At 36.3% G+C, this 17238-nt stretch overlaps 1 protein-coding gene across 1 annotated transcript in view; it reads left to right on the top strand.

Annotated features, from left to right (window-relative positions):
• Nucleotides 1–17238, top strand: part of CCDC112 (coiled-coil domain containing 112) — a 38338-nt gene that overhangs the window by 9442 nt on the left and 11658 nt on the right. The window contains exons 4-6 of the mRNA XM_036736727.1: nucleotides 11535–11624; nucleotides 12030–12105; nucleotides 15602–15992. Of these exons, the coding sequence (XP_036592622.1) occupies nucleotides 11535–11624; nucleotides 12030–12105; nucleotides 15602–15992 (557 nt within the window). The remainder of the gene's footprint in view (nucleotides 1–11534; nucleotides 11625–12029; nucleotides 12106–15601; nucleotides 15993–17238) is intronic.

Here is a 17238-nt window from a genome sequence, read left to right as displayed (position 1 = left end):
TATAATAAATATGCCTTGCAAAAAAATGAATTCCCATATTAGCCCTTTCTAAAATATATCTCATTCTGTATATTCCATCATTTCTCTGAGATTTAATTACTCTAATCTCATTACAGTTAGATTTAAGTCTTTCTTAAGATTTAAGCTTTAGGATTAAATTCAGATTTAAGTGTTTCATTTCATTTTTACAATGCTATTATTTTATCAATTGTACTCCTGGTTCTGCTTACTTCACTCCGCATTAGCCTATACAAGTCTTCCCAGGTTTCTCTTAAACTATCTCTTCCATCATCTCTTAGAGCACGATAGTATTAGTTTCTACTGTTTGTAAAACCACTTTTCAAAGGTTTGAATTAATAGGAACTATAAAAACCAATTCCTTCACCACATTGTAATTCATAAGGGAATTCAAGGTTTCTTTGTGGAATGTCTTAATTTCCACTGTCATTAATTAAATGTTTATGGAGCACCCACTATATATGAGTTGCTATGGAAGATAACAAAAATTAAAAACTATCTCTGTTGTATTAAAGATTATTGTCTGAGAGGAGAAATGAAAACAAATAATCATAACACAAAATAGACTGTGATAACACAATAAGAAATATTCAAGAAATATAGAAAATCAGAGTAGTGAAGGATTGCTTTTGGCTGTGGAGATCAGAATTTCATATCATTTGATCTGAGACTTGGAATTGGACAGCATACTTGGCATGGGAAGGGCATTCCAGATAAAGGGAGCAGCATTAGCTAGCAAAGCCAGAGTCGTGGGAAAATGCAGATTGTGGTGTGTTCTTGTATTGGTAATTAAGGTAGGAGTTTCTTTTACTGTTTTCTCTTTTAGCACTTATTTAATCAAGTGCCCTTGAAGAGTCTGGCCTTTGCTTCTTTGATTAAATCAGGAGTCTTTGATGACCCCCTTGCCTCAAGGGAAAGCCTAGGCCACATGGGTTTAAGACACATGTTTGTGACGCTTTTAGGTCACATGGGTGAGTTGCATGTTGTGATGCCCTCTGATCCTGAACATAATATATAAACTCAAGTGGTTGGCATCTTCCCTTGGGACTCTCAGTCACTGGAAGAGTGGTGTGGGACTCTGGGCAGCCATTTTAAGAGCCCCTGGCTTGTAAACCCAGATGTTGATATTTTCCTGGTAACTATGAATTGTGATTTGGTCTGTTTATATTGTGTATGTTTGTAATTTGTTTGTATTTGCTCTGAAGTTCAGGGTGCTGGCTTTTCCTCCTGAACTAAGTGAATGATATTTGTATGTTGGATTAAAGTAAGATTGTTAACCCCTTAATGTTGCTTTCTTTAGTAAAGCAGATCAAAGAACTTGGGTTGGCGGCCTTCTGTGTGCTGGTTGTTGTTGGTTCTACACAGCCACAGTAGCTGCTAGCTGAATTGTTGCTACAGTTCTCTCACACTCTTTAACTTATTCTCTGCACCAAATTGCTAGGCATATAGGCCTATGCTTCCTAAGTACTTTCTGAATAAAAATTTTGCTCCTAGGTTAAGTATAATGTACACTAAGAACATGATTTAATCTCCAGGAACATCACAGTTGAAAGCAAGAACCCCCCAGGGCTAAGTGGCCTGTACCTGAGGCAAAAGGCTAAGTTAGGCCTGTCTCCTAATGTAAGAGAAATGAGTCATGTACAGCATGTCACCGTGCTTCATTAGGTATCTTATTAAGGTTAAATATTTATCATCTAATAGATATGAGTAGAAGAAGACTGTTTCTGGAGGCTAAGTCCTTGAAATTTAGGTATATCACACTTCCTTACTCCGGTTATAGGTTGTCAAAATGATGCTGTTTCAAAACAACATACTTATAGCTAATATACTTCTTCCCAATCTAGAACATGAACATCCTGAAGGAAAAGGAAGCTAAAGAGATGCTTATATATATGGTGTCCATGTAAATAAACATGACCACAGGGTTCCGGATGACACATCATTGAGTCTAAATCAGTTCACCTCAGTTAGCTTCTATTTTGAATGCCATATTATAGATTCCTATTGTGCCAGAAGCAGTTGGGGATCTTGTAGTTACCATACCACATACTGTCATCAGAGTAGGGTACATAGACCTCTACCTTCATGTTGAGATACAGCATGATATGGTGGATAAGAGTTCTACCTTTGACACTAGCTTTGTGATCCAGAGATATTTGCTTGATGTCTTATTACCCCAGCTCTCTAAAAACCTTAAGTTGCAGAACAATGGCTACTCTGTGAGTTCCACCATTGAAATCACAGGTCTAGGAAAAAGTATGTTTATTTTGGGTATATCAGAAGTTTTGGTGTGCATGTGTGCACACACACACATGCATGTATGTACACATGCACACATACGCATCCCTAAATGAATTGCTTATATCAACGTGTCATTTCCAGATGAACCTCTTTCATGGGAGCTTTTGGATGTAAAGAAATGTAAATTGAGCCAAAATACACATGTATGTGCAATCCCAAGGAATCAGTGGCCCTTCTTGGGTAGGGACCAGAGTGCCAATCAAATGAGCAGTGACCTACCTCACTTTTCCCCAGATCATACCTCCTTGGAAGCACTGAAAACTTCCAAACCCTCAGAACTAGTTCTGAAAACAAGTGCCAAAAATCCTGAAGCTTGAAACAGACCTCCCTCCCTCACCTCTTCCCATCCCCCATGCTGTGAACAGAGATCCACATTGACATAATGATCCAGATCAAGAAATAGGGTAGAAAAATGAGGAAACAATAAAAAAAAGAAGCTGACCATTAAAAAAATACCATGGTAACAGAGATCAAGACACAAACTCAGAAGACAATGAAGTGAAAACAAGTGACACCTCAAAGGAAAAATGTGAATTGGGCCCAGGCCCAAGAAGAATGTCTGGAAGAATGAAAAAAATTTTTTTTCAAAATCAAATAAGAGTGGTAGAGGGAAAGTTAGATAAAGAAATGAAAGCAAAGGAAGAAAATTGTGAAAAGACAATTAACAGCTTGGTAAGAAAGGTGTGCGTGTGCGTGCACACACACACACACACACACACACACACACACTGAAGAAAAACACTTCAAAAAACAGAATTGGCCAAATGGAAAAAGAGGTACAAAACTTCACTGAAGAAAATAATTCGTTAAAAATTAGAATTTGGCAAGTGGAAGCTAATGATTCCATGAGACTTCAAGAAATTATAAAGTTAGAAGAAAGAAGAAATAGAAGAAAATGTGAACTATCTCATTGGAGAAACAATTGAGTGGAAAAATAGATCAAGAGAGATAATTTAAGAATTATTGGATTACCTGGAAGCCATGAGGAAAGGAAGAACCTAGACATCATCACATTTGAAGAAATTATCAAAGAAAATGTCTTGATATACTAGAACCCGAAGGTAAAATAGAAGCTGAAAATATCCACTGATCACCACCTAGAAGAGACCCCCAAAATGAAAATTTCCCAGGAATATCATAACCAAATTCCAGAGCTCCCAGCAGGCAGCAAAAAAGAAATCACTCAAATTACTTGGAGCTACAGTCAGGATTACATAAGATTGATTAGCTACCATATTAAAAGAGCAGAGGACTTGGAATATGATATTCTAGAAGGCAAAAGAGCTGAGATTACAACCAAAATTACCCAGCAAAACTAAGTATACTCATTCAAGGTTAAAAAAAAAAAGATATTTAATGGAATCAAGAGTTTTTCAAGCATTCCTGATGAAAAGACCAAAGCTGAATAGAAAATTTGACTTTCAAATGCAAGACTCAAGAGAAACTTAAAAAGGTAAACATGAAAGAGAAATCATAAGGGAATCAAGAAGTTTAAGCCGTGTACCTTTCTTTACGAGAAAATGATTCATGTGTTTTCTAAGACCTTTATTATTAGGGCAATGAGAAGGATTCTACATAGAAAGAGGGTGTAGAAGTGAGTCAGTTATGTTGGGATGAAGTTAAAAAGAAAAAAAAAAGATAGGTAAGAAAGAGGAATACCCTGGGAGATGGGGGAAGGGAGAGGAAGAATGGGGAAAATTACCTCACATAAAATAGGTGCATAAAGAAGAGCTTTTTACAGTGGAGGGAAGCTTTTTACAGTGGGGGGAGGCAATGCTTAAGCTTCATTCTATATTAGTCCCAAAAGGGAAAATGTATATACTTACTCAATTGGTAATCTAAATCTGTCTTAGGAGGGGAAGGGTATAAGTGAAAGGGGGTGTGATAAAAGGGAAGGCATATAAAAGAAGGCAGTGGTCAGAAGCAAAACAGACTTTAGAGGAGGTATGGAATAAAAAGAGAGAAGGATAAACAGAAGAAAAAAGGATTGGGGGGGGGTTGCTAGGTGGCATGGTGACCGGCCCTGGAGTCAGGAGGACCTGAGTTCAAATCTGGCCTCAGACATTTGACACACTAGCCATGTGACCTTGGGCAAGTCACAACCCCAGTTGCCTCCCCCCCTCCCAAAAAAAGGCTGGAGGGAAACACATAGTAATCATAACTGTGAATGTGAATAGGATGAACTCACCCATAAAATGGAAACATTGCAGAGTGGATTAAAAACCAGAATCTGACAGTATGTTGTTAACAAGAAACACTTCAAATAGAGGGACACAGACAGTTAAAATAGGGGACTAGAGCAGAATCTAAATAGACCTAATTAAAAGAGATAAGCAGAGAAACTACATTCTGCTAAAAAGCACCATAGACAATGAAGTAATATCAATAATTAACATGCATCAAATTGCATAGGCATTCAAATTCTTAAAGGAAAAGCTAAGTGAATTACAGGATTAAATAGTGAAACTATACTAGTAAGGGACTTCAACTTACTCCTCTCAGAGCTAGATAAATCTAACCATAAAGTAAGAAATAAGTCAAAGAGATAAATAGAAGCTTAGCAAAGTTAGATATGATAGACATCTGGAGACAATTAAATTGGAATAGAAAGGAGTATGTCTTCTCCACTGTACAATGACACCTTCACAAAAAAATGACAGCGTATCAGGGCATTAAACCCCCAAAACGAAATGCAGAAAAGCAGAAATATTAAATGCACCCTTTTTAGACCACAGTGCAATAAAAAGTGAATATAGTAAAGGGCTATGGAAGCGTAGATTAAAAATTAATTGGTAACTAAATAATCCTAAAGAATGGGTAGGTCAAAGAACAAATCATAGAAATAATTTAATTAAAGAGAATGATGACAAAGACAGCATTCTAAAATTTGTGAGACGCAGCCAAAGCAGTACTGCAAGGAAAATTTATATCTAATTGCATATATCAGCAAGAGAGAGCAGAATTGGACGTGCAACTTAAAAAAAAACTAAAGAACAAATTAAAAATCCCAATTAAGCACCAAAGTGGAAATCCTGAAAATAAAAGGAGACAATAAAACTGAAAGTAAAAAAAAAACAACATTGAACTAATAATAAACATGAGCTGATTTTATGGGAAAAAAATAGACAAACCGTTGGTTAATTTTATTTATACAAAGAAAACCCAGTTGCTAGTATCAGAAATGAAAAGGGTGAATGTACCATCAACAAAGATGAAATTAAAGCAATTATTAGGAGTTTTTTGCTCAATTATATGCCAATAAAACTGACAATCTAAGTGAAATATATGAATATTTTAAATATATATATTGCCCAGTTTATCAGAAGAGGAGATAGAATACAAAGATAACTATCTTAGAAAAAGAAATTGAAGCCATCATTGAGCTCCCTAAAAAAAAAAACTACAGGACCAGATGGATTCACCAATGAACTCTTATCAAATACTATGTAAACTATTTGAAAAATTAGGTAAAGAGGGAGTCCTACCAAATTCCTCTTATGAAATAAATGTGTTTTTCATACCTAAATCAGGGACAGCAAAAATAGAAAACTATAGTCCAATTTCCCTAATGAATATTAAAGCAAAAAGGTTAAATAAAATACTAGCAAGGAGATTATAGTAATATATCACAATGGTCATACACTGACTAGGTATGATTAATACCGGAGATTCAGGGCTGGTTCACTATTATGAAAACTATCAATTGACTTTATCACTAAAAGTAACAACAAAAATCATATGATTATATCAATAGATCCAGAAAAAACCTTTGACAAAATACAATACCCACTGCTATTAAAAACACTAGAAAGCATAGGAAACAATGGAACCTTTCTTAAAATGTTAACTAGTATCTTTCTAAAACCAAAAGTAAGCATTATCTATAACAGATAAAGCCTTCTCATTAAGATCAACAGTAAAGCAAGGGTGTCTATTATCACCTCTGTTATTTGATATTGTACTAGAAATGCTAGCTTTAGCAATAAGACAACAAAAGAAATTAAAGGAAGAAAAATAAGCATATGTCATATCACTTTGCAGATGATATGATGGTATACTTAGAGAACCCTAACAAACAACTAAAAAATGAGTTGAAACAACAATTTCAGCAAAGTTGTAGGAGAGAAAATAAGCCCATATAAATCATCAGCATTTCTGTATAACTACCAACAAAACAAGAGGTAGAAAGAGAAATTCCATTTAAAATAACTGCAGACGGCATAAAACACTTGGTAGTCTACCTGCCAAGACAAATCCAGGGATTATATGAACACAATTACAAAACACTTAATACAGATCTAAACAATTCCTTGGGGTTATGTCAAGCCAATATGATAAGAATGATTCCACCTAAGATAATTTTATTCAGTGCCATACCAATCAGACTACTAAAGAATTATTTTATAGAGCTAGAAAAGATAGTAAAATTAATCTGGAGAACAAAAGATAAAAAATATTGAGGGAATCAATGAAAAAAAATGTTAAGGAAGGTGGCCTAGCAATTCCAGATTTCAAACTATATTACAAAGCAGTAATCTTGAAAATAATCTGGTATGGGGGCAGGGACTAGCCCCGGCCGAGTCCCTCCAAAAACCTATAAAAAATGGCTCTGAACCAATTCTAGAACTGCAGAACCCACAAAATAGCAGAGGGAAGCAGGGCTCTAGCCCAGGACAGCCTGGATGGTCTCTGGGTGAGGTCTGTCCCACACAGAGCTGGGAGCAGAGCAGAGCAGACCCCAGCATGGGCAGCGCGGACCAACCAGACCAGGAGCTGGGAGGAGCGTGCCCTAGTGCCCTGAATCAGTGAGCTGTAGCAGTTACCAGACTTCTCAACCCACAAACACCAAAGACAACAGAGAAGGTTAGTGGGAAAAGCTTCTGGGGACAGAGTGAAAAACGGAGTTTGTGGTTCGGCCACCGCCCCCGGGGCAGCGGAGGTGGGGCAGCTACAGAACTACAGCTGCAGCTGCTCCTGGCCCCAGGCCCACCTGGTGGGAGGAATTAAGTGGCAGATCAGAGCAGGAGTGGAGAGCCTGCTGAAGATCTAAGTCCAGTCTGGGTTGGGGGTTCTTGGGGAAGGAGGAGTGCTGGTGTGGCACAGCTGGCGCATCCCCCCAAGCTTGGAACATAGTTCTCTTAACTCTACAAGCAGTCATACCCTGCTGAAAAACTCAAGGGTCAAGTTAGTTGGCTGGAAATATGGCCAGGCAGTGAAAACGCACCCAGATTCAGTCTCAGACTTTGGAATCTTTCTTTGGTGACAAAGAAGAACAAAACATACAGCCTAAAGAAGTCAACAAAGTCAAAGAGCCTATAACAAAAGCCTCCAAGAAAAACATGAACTGGTCTCAGGCCATGGAAGAGCTCAAAAAGGATTTGGAAAAGCAAGTTAGAGAAGTAAAGGAAAAATTGGGAAGAGAAATGAGAAGGATACGAGAAAACCATGAAAAACAAGTCGATGACTTGCTAAAGGAGACCCAAAAAAATACTGAAAAATACACTGAAGAAAACAACACCTTAAAAAATAGACTAACTCAAATGTCAAAAGAGCTCCAAAAAGCCAATGAGGAGAAGAATGCCTTGAAAGGCAGAATTAGCCAAATGGAAAAGGAGGTCCAAAAGACCACTGAAGAAAATACTACCTTAAAAATTAGATTGGAGCAAGTGGAAGCTAGTGACTTTATGAGAAATCAAGATATTATCAACAGAACCAAAGGAATGAAAAAAATGGGAGACAATGTGCAATATCTCATTGGAAAAACCACTGACCTGGAAAATAGATCCAGGAGAGAAAATTTAAAAATTACTGGACTACTTGAAAGCCATGATCAAAAAAAGAGCCTAGATATCATCTTTCAAGAAATTATCAAGGAGAACTGCCCTGATATTCTAGAGCCACAGGGCAAAATAGAAATTGAAAGAATCCACCGATCACCTCCTCAAATAGATCCCAAAAAGAAATCTCCTAGGAATATTGTCGCCAAATTCCAGAGCTCCCAGATCAAGGAGAAAATACTGCAAGCAGCCAGATAGAAACAATTTGAGTATTGTGGAAACATAATCAGAATAACCCAAGATCTAGCAGCTTCTACATTAAGAGATCAAAGGGCTTGGAATATGATATTCCGCAGGTCAATGGAGCTAGGATTAAAACCAAGAATCACCTACCCAGCAAAACTGAGTATCATGCTCCAAGGCAAAATAGGGATTTTCAATAAAATAGAGGACTTTCAAGCTTTCTCAGTGAAAAGACCAGAACTGAATAGAAAATTTGACTTTCAAACACAAGAGTCAAGAGAATCATGAAAAGATAATCATGAAAAAAAACAAGAAAAAGAAATTGCAAGGGACTTACTAAAGTTGAAGCATTTTGTTTACATTCCTACATGGAAAGATGATGTGTATGATTCATGAGACCTCAGTATTATGGTAGCTGAAGGGAATATATATATATATATATATATATATATATATATATATATATATATATATATATATACACACACACGTGTACATATATACATGTATATATGTATATGTATATGTATGTATATATGTATGTGTGTCTATATATATATATATATATATATAGAGAGAGAGAGAGAGAGAGAGAGAGAGAGAGAGAGAGAGGGCACAGGGTGAGTTGAAGATGAAGGGAAGATGTCTAAAAGAAATAAAATCAAATTAAAGGATGAGAGAGGAATATATTGAGAGAGGGAGATAGGGAGAGATAGAATGGGGTAAATTATCTCCCATAAAAGTAGCAAGAAAAAACAGTTCTGTAGGAAGAGAAGAGAAGGAAGGTGAGGGGGAATGAGTGAATCTTGTTCTCATCAGATTTGACCTGAGGAGAGAATACCATACATACTCAATTGGGTATCTTACCCCACAGGAAAAAAGGAGGAAGAAGATTAAAAAAAAGGGGGGATGATAGAAGGGAGGGCAGATGGGAGTGGAGGTAATCAAAAACAAACACTTTTGAAAGGGGACAGGGTCAAGGGAGAAAATTCAATAAAGTGGGATAGATTAGGAAGGAGCAAAATATAGTTAGCCTCTCACAACATGAGTATTGTGGAAGGGTTATACATAATGATACTTATGTGGCCTGTGTTGAATTGCTTGACTTCTTAGGGAGGGTGGGTGGGAAGGGAAGAGGGGAGAGAATTTGAAAGTCAAAGTTTTAAAAACAGATGTTCAAAAACAACAAAAAAAAGTTTTTTCATGCAACTAGAAAATAAAATACACAGGCAATGGGGCATAGAAATTTATCTTGCCCTACAAGAAAGGAAAGGAAAAGGGGATGGGAGGGGAGTGGGGTGACAGAAGGGAGGGCTGACTGGGGAACAGGGCAACCAGAATATATGCCATCTTGGAGTGGGAGGGTAGAAATGGGGAGAAAATTTGTAATTCAAAGTCTTGTGAAAATCAATGCTGAAAACTAAATGTGTTAAATAAAAGAAAAGACCAGCTGTGGAAAAAAAAAGAAATAAAAAAAAGAAAATAACCTGGTACTGGGTAAGAAATACAATCGTGGATCAGTGGAATAGATTAAGTACACTATACACAGTAGTAAAAGACCATGGTAATCAGTATTTGATAAACCCAAATATCATCCAGGCTTTTCAGTTAAAAACTCAACATTTGACAAAAATTGCTGGGAAAACTGGAAAGCAATTTGGAAGGACCTAGTCTTAGTCCAGCATCTCACACTGTAAATCAAGATAAGGCAAAAATATTTAAATGATTTAGACAAAAAGGGTGCTAGCGTAAGTAAATTAGGGGAGCATGGAAAAATGTACTTGTAAGATCTATGGATAAGGGAATAATTTATGACCATAGAAGAGATAGAGGGAATTATGGGAAGTAGTTACATGAAATTTTTAAAAAATTAAAAACAAAAAAATCTTGTACAGACAAAACTAAGAGCAGCCAAAATTAGAAGGAAAATAGGAAGGTGTAAAAAAAAAAGATTATAGCATAAAGGCCTTCCTTCTCAAATGTATAGGGAACTGAGTCAGATTTGTAAAAATTAAGCCATTCCTCATATGATATGAAAGGCTATGAAAAGGCATTTTTTTCCAAAAGAAATCAAAGCTCTCAGCAGTCACTTGAAAAAAATTCTCTAAAGCATTACTGATTAGAGAAATACAAATTAAAACAACTCTGAGATACCACCTCATAGCAATCAGATTGGCTGATGTGATAGAAAAGGAAAATGACAAATGCTGGAGGGACACTACGCTGTTGGTGGAGTTGGTGAACTAGCCTAACCATTCTGGAAAACATTTGGGGATTATGTCTAAAGGGCAATAAAACTATCTATACCTTTTCATCCAGAACACCACTACTAAGTCTGTATCCTAAAGACATCAAAGAAAAGGGGAAAAGCACCTATTTGTACAAAAATATTTATACCAGCTGTGTGTGTGTGTGTGTGTGTGTGTGTGTGTGTGTGTGCAAAAAATTGGAAATTGAGATAACAGCTATTATTTGGGGCATGACTTAACAAGTGATGTATCACTGTGATGGAGTATTATTGTGCTATAAGAAATGATGAGCAGGATGGATTCAGAAAAACCTGGGAAGACATGAGCTCATGTAAATGATATCCAGCTTGACAGAGAGAACTGGTGGACTGTGAACACAGATTGAAATATACTTTTTTAAACTTCCTTTATTTTGCATGTGTGTGTGTTGTAACATGGCTGATAGGGAGATGTTTTTCATGATCTCATATATATCATTGAAATAAAATTGCCTGTCTCTCAAGGAGGGAGCATGAGAAGGAGGGAAAGAATTTGGAACTCTCAAAAATGTTAAAAAAAATTGTTAAAATTTTTTACATTAATTGGGAAATGTGTAACAAAATTAATAAAAATATTTTTAAAAAAAGATTCCCAAGCCCAAGCTAACTAATTTTTCATTTTTGTAATGCTCTATTTCATAAACAGAATTTCAGTACAATAAAATTTGGACAAACTCATAGTTATTTATTCAGGACTTAACATTGGACATTCAGTATTACTCATAAGCAAAAGTACTATCAGTAGTAAGCAAAAATTTTCCAAAATATCAAATTCTGTTCTGTGTGACTCTGCTGTAGACTTCATCAATGTTAAAATAACTGTTTTCTAAGCCTTAAAGAAGAATTTCTGAGTTGTAAAAATATTTCTAATTAATTTTTTACTTTATTTTTATCTGGTGTCTCTATAGGAGCTAAAATCCAACAGCACCTAACAAAAATACATAACAATGTAAGGAGGCTTCAACAGCAGTTAAAAGATGTAAAATCTACACCAGAATGTAAGTGACTCATGTTGTACTTTTTGTGTATTAAAAATTATCTTGGGGAGAGAGATGTTATCATAACTAATTACAATTTTTCACATCTTCCCATGTGGTAAAGCAAGGCAAGTATTTTCCTACAATTTAGATGAGGAAGCTGAAGTACAGAGGTTAGTTTAAATGAGTTACTCAAGATAAGAACTAGTTAGTGAACAAATGAATAGAGTACTGAATACTAGTTCAGGATTTTTTTGCACTGTATTACTTTCTAACATTGATATCTTTTACCACTGTTCTTGAACTTCAAATTAAGACTTTTTAAATGCAATGAGAGTCAAGTTTTTTTCTTATAATTCCATATATACTAGTTACGTTAAAGTATAGAAAATGTGAAAGTTTGTTTCCTCTCTTTTATTTTTACAGTTGTTGAAAAACTGAGAGAAATGATGGAAGAAGTTGAAAATGCAATCAATAGTTTTAAAGAAGAGCAGAGACTGATGTATGTTTTAAAATATTTTTATTTTTAAATCAATCAGGTTTATTTTCACTGTGTTAATGTTATTTTTAAGACTACAAAAGCAATATGGCATGACTTGGATTGTTATTCCTTTTTCTAGTGATCACTTTTAATGTCCACATATGTTCAAAGTGAATTTTTAAAAGGCAAGATACTTTTTAATGAGACTTTCAAATCTAAATCTTTTCATCATTTTCATTTATACACAGACCCAACAAAACTCCAAAATCAGCAGCCAATAATTTTGTTTCTGTTAGAGTCATTTTTCATGATGCTTTGAGTTCCTTCCATGTCCAGTACTTTCCTATTCGTTTCTTATAAAATTAAAAGTAAAACAAAACTTTTTCTTGATTTGACAAAGGAGAAGCATCCGACAAATACATTCCCCACAATGCACAGTCTCAAGAGATACCTACTTGCTTCTTCTTGAAGAAAATATGAGATACAGACATTAGGCTTTTGAGTAGTCTAGAAGGATTTGGCGTCTTTCTTTCTTCATTCCAGATTATTTTTCCAACTTTTTTTTTTTTTTGCCATTCTCTGTACCCACCCTTGCATTGAAGCTATTGGATATCAAAGTACATGTTTACTTGGTTTGGAGGATCTAGAATTTCTGTTTCTTTATCCTGTATTAAGTTCATTGTGAGTATGCAAAGGTGCAAATTGACCAAATGTTCACTGATATGACACTTCTTGTCGCATTTGTATGCAAAATAGTTTAAAATGTGATTTTTTTTCTTTTGTTTTCCTCTCCAAGGAGAATCTGTTGTCAGTCATTGAACTTAGTTGCAAATCATTTATTTCCCCTTTTCATTTAAAATGTCTCTATAGACTGGGTTTCCTTCCTCTTGGAATGTATCAGATCATCACTGGCAAAGATCGCATATTTAGGAGCACCAACAGTTAAATTAATGTTTGTAGATAGAGAACTGTACAGTTCCAACCTAACTGCTTGCCCCACTATCCTTCCGTTATCACTGTAGAAGGAGAAGTGGGGTGATACAGGCTTGAGGGCCATCCTATAGGTGATGCAGTAGATAGAGTTCTCAGTCTGGAGTCCTGAAGACCTGAGTCCAAGTACCCTCTTAAATACTAACTAGCTGTGTGATTCTGGGCAAATCACTTAACTGCTCTCTGCCTCAGTTTCCCCAACTGTTAAATAGGGATAATAATAGCACCTACTTCACAGGGTTATGATGTGGGTCAAATGAGATATTTGTAAAGTGCTTAGCACCATGCGTAGCATTTAGTAGAGGCTTAATAAATACTTATTCTCTTCCTTTTCTCCTCTGTATTGCAGAGACCCAAATTTGTCACCTGGTAGCCAACCTTTTGGTGATGAACTTCTCTGTACTTATCTCTGGATAGAGAACTACTGTAGTCTAGAAGACCTGAGTTCAGATCTGGCCTCAGACCCTGAGCAAGTCAACCTCTTCCTGCCTCAGTTTCCTCATCTGTAAAATGGGGATAATAGCACCTACCTCCCAGGCTGTTAAATGAGATAGTTTGTGAAGCGATTTGTAAAACTTAAAGCATGATATAAATGCTGGTTATTGTTAGTATCTACTGCGCTGCGCAGAGAGTAAACAGTCTATCGGGAAGCCTATTCTTAAAACCTTTCCAGCTTGGCAGAATCTGACAGATTTTGCCTTCCCCCTGGCATTGATTTTGATATCCCACGGTGCTTTCTGCCTCTAGGTCTCAGGGTTGAGCTAGTCCAACCTATATCTATAAAACTCCAATTATCAAGTTAAAAAAAATCACTTTTTATGCAGATGTTTTTAAAATGTATTATACATTTCTGTTATCTTCTTAAACAGCTTGTATTGAATGTAACCATCTTCTTTTGATGACTGAGTTTTATCATTGTGAGTATTCGTTGTTTCACTCTAATGCAGCAACATCATCAAGGCTTGTTGGTGTTCACAGAGTGACTCGTAGCTATGTTAGATAGTTTCAAACTGCAGCGCTTTTTGAATTCTTGTTTTCTATTTTAATTTTTTTCAGTTTCTTTCACTCTTAAGGGGTTGGCCCTCACTTCTTGCTACTGTCACTGCTATTGACTATGGCAACAACTTTCTTTCCCTGCTTCCTTTTTGCATGTTGCTGGTCCAGGAATGGAGCTAGGACTAGGTCTAGATCATCAGACATACATGTACACAAGTGGAACAGGGATTGCTGGGAACAACCAAATAGAAGCAATCATACCCTACATCGCCATAAATCTCTATAATGAAATCTAGATGACAACTTTGAACTAGATAAGGGTGGAGAGGAATTCGATGGGGGTAGAGGAATAGAGGGGGAAAGGGGATTGAGCCAAGGGGGTAGAAGGAACCGTGTCTTATAAAGAAAGAGCGCTGGCTCCAGAGTCAGAGACCCTCTGTTCAAAGCCTGCCTCTGATGTTTACTACCTGTGTGACCTTAGGCAAGTCACCCAACCTCCTGGGCCTCAGTTTCCTCATCTGGAAAATTAAGAGGAAAGACTAGATTACCCTTGAGGTCCCTTCTAGTTCTAGGTTTGCGAGCCTGGGAGGATAAGAATTATACAGTGATTGGGTTAGGACAGTTAAGAGGAGAGGATAGATAAGAATGAGAATAAAGGAAAGTAAATGGAAAGTGAGTGTGCTAGTGTAATATAACTTACAGAAAAAACCCCTCACTATCACAGATTTATAGTTGGAAGGGATCTTAGAAGCCATTTAGTCTTACTCCACTCATTTTACAGATGAGGAAACTGAGGCCAAGAGAAGTCAAGTGCCTTGTCCAAGATCACACAGGCATTAAGTGGAAGAAATCAAATTTGAACCCACGTCTTTTGATTCCAAGCACAGTGCTCTATTCACTACACCATGCCTCTTAGTCAAGGAAAAGAAATAGCAAGAGGACATGAGAGCTAGGTAGTGTTGGTGAAGTGTAGGGAAACCCAGAGTTAGTTTATAAAAAAAATGACATGTATGGAGTTTACATTTACAATGTAATTTACTCACAACAACTCTTTGAGGTGGTGTTGATTCATTTTTCAGTCGTGTCCAATTCTTCATGACCCCATTTAGGGTTTTCTTGATCAGGATGCTGGAGTGGTCTGCCATTTCCTTCTCCAGCTCATTTTATAGATGTGGAACTGAGGTAGACAGGGTTAAGTGACTTGCCCAGGGTCACACAACTAGTAACTGTCTAAGGCCAGATTTGAACTCATGAAAATGAGTCTTCCTGACTCCAGGCCCAGCGTTCTATCCACTCTCCCACCTAGCTGCCCTGTGAATTAGTTAGCACAAATATACTTGTTTTGTGTTTATGAAAACTGACCCAGAGATGTTAAGCGACTCTTGTTACACAGCTAGTAAGTGTCAAAGTCAAAGACTTGAATGCAGATCCTCAAGAGTGCAAATGCATTGCTCTTTCTGTATCACCATGCTGAAGGATTGACATGTATATTTTTAAAAGCTGACTATTCAAATATTATTCTTATTTTTAGATATGAAGATCTTATTAAAGAAGAGAAAATAACTACTAATGAACTAAATGCTTTAGAGAGAAAAATAGAGACCTGGACCTTGAGTAATTCAGGAACAGAGAGACCTTTCAAAGTACCATCAAGCAGAGTTCCTTTGGACATAGTGATGCCAAATAATCTTCCTGAAGAAGTAGTAGAATTTGAAAAATTCCTTCAGCAAACAGGAGGACGACAAGGGGGATGGGATGATTATGATCACCAGTATTTTCTAAAATTGAGAAGTAAGCATAAAGGGAAGCCCAGCTACATGAAAGAAGTTCTAGTGTATCTGCCTGGAAGGACAGAAGATGAGGTTCAGCTACATGAGAAATGGTATCAGAAATTTCTATCTCTAGAAGAAAGAAAAAAAGAGGTAAAACTTTTGTTTTTTATATAGTTTTTTAAAAAAACTTTTACTCTTTGGATATACTTCTCTTCAGTCACCTTCGGTCAGTCTGTGATTTTTTTTTTTCTCCCTTTACCTCACCTGTCCATAAGCACTCTTTATTTGACCTAAAGCACTCAAAGTAGTAAAATTAAAGCATTAAAATGTTAAATGTTCAAACCTAGGAACTAATATAGGTTTATACTTAGATAAAGTTTATGTTGAAAGATCAAGGAAACTTTTAGAATTGAAATGAACAGAAAACCCCATTTAGTGTGGTTAATTTATACTAATTAATAACCCCTATTAGCATGGCACACTGTACATGGTTTGCCATATGTGCCCAAGCATACCCTGAAGTCTCCCTCCCCAAATTGCTTTGCTTTTTAATTTAATTGCATGCTATGTTCTTTTAGCTTTAAAACATATGTTATGGAAGAAATGCCAAATCATATGCTCTAGATATTGTAAAAATGTATAGAAAGCCTATCATTACTCACAGTTTGTACCCCTATTATTGCAGGTTACTACTTCTTTACCATTGGTCCTTTCCTTCCCTTCCAACTCCTATGCTAAAAAAAGTAGCTACATCAGGCATGGCTAGTACATCATCTTGTATCCTACTGAAATAGTGCTAAGTAGTGGCTTTGTAATTTAATCGTTTGATATTCTTTTAATTTTAGCATATACATTGTTGTATTAAGATAAAAAATGGAACCAGCTAACCAAATTTTAACGAGTATGCTTATAATAGTGCAAACATCTCAGACTTCGTGGTTAAGCACTTACCTGAAGATCAGTGATACTAGTACTTACAGTGCCTGCAGCAAACTGAGTAATGACTAACAGAAACAGCCTTTATTCAGGTCATTGTAGGTCTTATTCAAACCTATCAAATATTCTGTTTGATCTTGGTTTATATTGAAAAAGTAAAGTAGAACATCAGTCTTGAGTAACAAGAGGTCTTTATTAGCCTAAATTGAGCATGTTTCCTAGAAATAAAATAAGAAACTCAGAAGTTTTTAATCCAATTGATATGAAAAGTATAGGTAGTTGGAGTATAGCTCATCAAAGAATACCCAACATTCTGCTTTTATTGCCATTTCATCTCCTCTAGTTATATAGCGAATGAAAGTCACAGGCGATCTACTGTTTTTTGATAAGGATTCCAGAAAGTAGCCTAGAGCTGGTGTTTGTAAAAACCCCATCAAAGTCTCATGTGTTGCACTATTCT

Source organism: Trichosurus vulpecula, chromosome 1 (assembly GCF_011100635.1).
Source record: "Trichosurus vulpecula isolate mTriVul1 chromosome 1, mTriVul1.pri, whole genome shotgun sequence".
Lineage (NCBI taxonomy): Eukaryota > Metazoa > Chordata > Mammalia > Diprotodontia > Phalangeridae > Trichosurus > Trichosurus vulpecula.
The sequence above is the reverse complement of the archived record's forward strand: the minus strand, read 5'-3'. Positions and strand labels throughout refer to the sequence as shown.